The sequence below is a fragment of the Arachis duranensis genome, chromosome 10 (genome assembly GCF_000817695.3).
Source record: "Arachis duranensis cultivar V14167 chromosome 10, aradu.V14167.gnm2.J7QH, whole genome shotgun sequence".
NCBI lineage: Eukaryota > Viridiplantae > Streptophyta > Magnoliopsida > Fabales > Fabaceae > Arachis > Arachis duranensis.
Genome location: NC_029781.3, coordinates 86613635 through 86618195, shown reverse-complemented (window position 1 = coordinate 86618195; position 4561 = coordinate 86613635). Strand labels below are relative to the sequence as shown.

Genomic DNA, 4561 nt, shown 5'->3' with positions numbered 1-4561 from the left:
ATAAGAATTTTATAGTTGAAATAGAAGCCATGCTAAATAGAAGTGATAGAAGGGATAGAATAGGTGTTAATACAGAATATGACAATTCGAATGTTGATAGAACATTATTTTGCCACTAAAAGCACAATCATGTCCCAATAGGAGCAAATGAGCAATGGACCCCGACACTGCAGATATTTTTCTAATGCCTCGCCAAATCTAGTTAAGATATGGCTTAACTTCAGAGCTGTAACTTTAAGGTTTTCATCTTTCAGTATCACAAGCAAGTAGAAGTATAGTGCACCACAAAAATTGGGTTGGTAAAAGAAAAAGAAAATAAATCATTGAGAATAAGAAACATCATCTGTTTGTTGTTTTGCTTTAAGAATCATCTGCAACAACTTTTCGAACTACAGTGATCAAATATCCCATAATTATTATTAATGCCGAGGGCATACCTTCTGAATCCTGATTGCTTCCCAACATTTTTCAATGCAACAACAAAACTAACTAACAATGATACCGAGAGTGAAAGTTCAAAAGTATACCCATTTTTACTTTCCATTTTGATGTCTACGCAAGGTATAATAATATAAGAATCACTTTTAAATTTGTAAATAACTCTTTCCAATTAAGAAAAAGTACGTATAACGAACGATAATCAATGTGAATTGTACCAAGGTTCCATGATTGAAAGAAAGATAATAAATATGATTGCACAATTTAAGGTGTAAATTCATAAGCTGAACAATTGAAGAGAGAGCGAAATCAAATCAAACCGAGAAAGATAATCAAATTAAAAGTAAAACAGAGATTGATATCAAAATCATGACGATGATGTAAATGTCACAAACTAGAAAAGACCTAATTATGATTATTCAGTGGTCAATACCTCTCTAATGTCTCTACCATGTACAATCCTATTCTGAGAGTGTGGATTTGGCTGCGAGGTTGGTCCACTATTCACGCTCGAAAAACAACTCTGAGATCTCCCAAGTCTTCTTCCACCGCCACTACTTCTCGGCGACGAAGAAGAAGAAGATGAATCCAGAGACCTCAGAAGGAGTTGCTTCATTGCAAGGATCAAATCCTGAGGGCCCGAACTCGAACTCGAAGACCTGAATTCTTGGAAGAAGCTTACGTGGCGCTTCAGCGCCTCATCGGTGCTAATGTCCCTCCGAGACTTCAACGTTTCTTCCTTAACCGCCTCCGCGCACAGTCCACATATCCACCGACCTTCGTACCTCTCCCGCACGCGGTCGATGTAGCGCGGCGTGCACTCCTCCGTCAGCCCGCAGCAGTAGCATTTCACGGACGACACTGCCTCCACCGCTGCCGCGGCCGTTGTCTCGGCCGCTGACATAGACTTTGTTTCTCTCAGAATTTTATTATTATTGCCGCTGCTGGCCATCTTGTTATGAATGCTCTGAACCTGATTATTCTCGTATATAAGGAAAACGAGAATTAAGAAGTATGGTTATTAACGGCTTTTCAAAATTGCAAAGGTTTTGAAATTTTCAGTGAAAGAGAGGGAGAGAAGAGATTACTGAAACCGAAGGTTATTTAATTTTGTACCGTAACCGTCAGGGTATCTGAAATTTCTCTAATCAAATTCAATAAGAAAGATACTCAGAGATTCTATATACCTTCTATTCCTTGAAGAACAGTATCTAAAATGGTATGTAAGTTGTACTTGTGTCCTGTTATCGCTCCTTCTCCCACTGAACTTCTTCTACTTTGTGCCCAACAAAAAGCACTACAGCAACTACTTCAAATGGAGTGTGGCACATTTCACACCCTTAATTGGCTCTTTCTGATTCTTGGAATCCAATTCCCCTCAATTTGTGAACGACCTCTGTATAATTAACTATGTATAAAGAAGATCAAGTATCTAGATTAATTACTTTATAGTATAGAAGTAGAACTGTAAAACTAAAAATAAAGAATAGAATCTAGATCTGAGTGTATGAGAGGATTGGTGCTGATCAACACACAGATACGGTAAGTATAGAGATATTCTTATAGTGCAAGTCTAGACACGGATTTTGTTCCTATCATTTTAATTTCTGTATTTTTCTCATAAATTTATGTGAAAATGGAAAGAAATATTCTTTTATTAATTTATATGGTTATTTTTTTTTATAATATTAAGAATTTAACTTTGATATGCAGCGGATATAAAATAGTTTTATACATTTATCTAATTATGTAATACTAAAAAAAGAGAAAATATAAGTAGTCAATGGGCTAAACGTACAATAGAAGTTTAAGAAGTATTAGAGATATGATTATTAGTGTTATATTGTCCTATCAGATTACATTTTTGGGATGAGTGGTTCATGACATGGTATTAGAGTTCTAGATTTAAAAGGTTAAAGGTTCAATCCTTCCTGAACTCCAAAATCCTAATAGAAAATTGTACAATTAAAATATTTTATATTATCAATGTATCAAAATTAAATTTTAATATTAAATAATATCTAAATATATTGATATTTAATAAAATATAAAAATAATTACATGTATATCTAAAACACATTTTAACGGTAAAAAATAAAAAAAATGTATATTTAATATCTGAACTAAAAAATGGTACAAATAAATTGCATCTTGTAAACATTCCAAGGATTGGTATCTTTAATAAGAGTGGCATAGTAAATTTTAAGTTCAACTAAGTAACAAACATTTTATTATTATTGTTCGAGAAATAATGTTTTTTTATTTTTGGTATATAATTTTTATATTTAACTTTTATATCATAAAAAATAAATTTTGATTCTCTTAAATTTTATTAGTTATTTTTAATAATATATAAAAAATACAAAAGTAGTATATATTGATTTTTTTAACTATATTTTAAAACAATGTCTATGCAGCTGATTGATTGCGCCGTAACATAAGTTGTTTTCTGTGTCTACTTGGCTTTATACCATTGACTACTATGAAGAGTAGGACAGTGGAATTTTGACACCGTACGATAAGCAAAATGCATTGGAAGATTGACATTGCTAGCTGTGACGATAACAACCCTTTTTGGGTTCACAACATCCTATTTCAACCAAAATTCTTTATTACACCGCATTTAATAAAGGTTTAATTATTCCATAGCTCTTATAATTTTATCGAATTTTTAATTAATTTTTTATATTTTTTTTAATTAAATTTTTATATATTATTTTTTTTCAATTTAGTCCTTATTAACGTTAAACGTTAAAAAAATGTTAGTAAATTATGAAATTACTTATATACTCCTAAAAACTTAATTAAAAAAAAAAGTATAAAAACTTAATTAAAAATTCAAAAAAATTATAAATATTCAATAAAAGATATTTCTATAATTCCTATTTAATAATTCTACGACATAAAAAATGGCAAATCATTTTTAAAAAACGTTATACTCTTTACTTTACGTAGAATAAATTAACATTCGTCTATTAATAAATATTCGTACCATGTGTTATTCAAAATTATTGAAAACAAGGACTTGATTTCATAGTTTATAAAAACAAAACTAAATAATAAAAATAAAAATCAATTAAAATTGTCTGATGATAAATATCTTTAGAATATTTTTAGTTAAAACATAAATTTATCTTTAGTTGGAAAAAATATGGGATAAATTCTTTGTTTTTCTACAAAATTCATCCGTATACATTTTTTTCCTTTGAATGAAGAAAATGATTTTTCTTTTAAAAAAACCTGAATGACAAAGTAATAGGGAATAAATTTTTAGAAAAAGATAAATTCATTGCTTTCAAATATTAATAGACTATTGTATTCCTTATATTATTTTTTTAGTCCTGAATAAAACTTCCTTTTGTATATATATATATAGTTTTTCTTTCCTACTAAACCTGTTTAAATTATGCCAACGAGTGATCCAGCTTCGATTCACAAAATTGTAAGCAGATCTATCATTAAGATAACTCTATTCTAATCATGTTTGACATTACATATACAAATCTCTATAGTCTTTTTCATTAATCATGATACAAGTTTGTTTGGTGATGCAAACAAGATGAGATGGTAACACTTAAAAGCCATGGACATTCCATATAAAAGAAAAAAATAAGAGAAAGATGCACAATACAAAAGAATCTTGATCCTAAACATTACAGAAACATGACCATTTTTACACTAATCCTTGAAAAATGTATCTATCGACATGAATAAGTAAGGAGAATGCACTTCGTTGGTGAAAACAAATTCAGGAGCAGCAGTGACCACATGAACATCATGACCAGCAAGGATTAGATGCCTTACCACCTACATATATACATGCAATTGAAATTGAAATTGCAATTCAAACTTAAGTGCAATGCAATATCCAAATAATGAATCATGAACGACAATGACAATGAGAATGAGGATGAGAAATGAGAGGTTACCTCCGCAACACGAGTTGCGTAGCCAAATTCATGACCAGTGACATAGTAAGCAAACACTATTTTCTGTGTGGAAGAAACAACAGCAGCACCATCGCCATCATACTCTTCTTGCTGCTTCATCCCCATTTTAATTCCCATTTTAATCGCTACCATAATTTTTTAGCAGCCACACGTTGTTGCAGAGCCAATCCAAA

General features: G+C 30.7%; 1 protein-coding gene across 1 annotated transcript; it reads right to left on the bottom strand.

Annotated features, from left to right (window-relative positions):
• Positions 1–662: 662 nt before the first annotated feature.
• On the bottom strand, positions 663–1958 carry LOC107470634 (uncharacterized). The gene is made up of 2 exons (XM_021133146.2): positions 1626–1958; positions 663–1411 (listed from the first exon to the last, which is right to left on the bottom strand). The coding sequence occupies exon 2, from the start codon at positions 1388–1390 to the stop codon at positions 854–856; it is 537 nt and encodes a 178-aa protein (XP_020988805.2). The 5' UTR covers positions 1391–1411; positions 1626–1958; the 3' UTR covers positions 663–853.
• Between the last annotated feature and the right edge of the window lie 2603 nt (positions 1959–4561).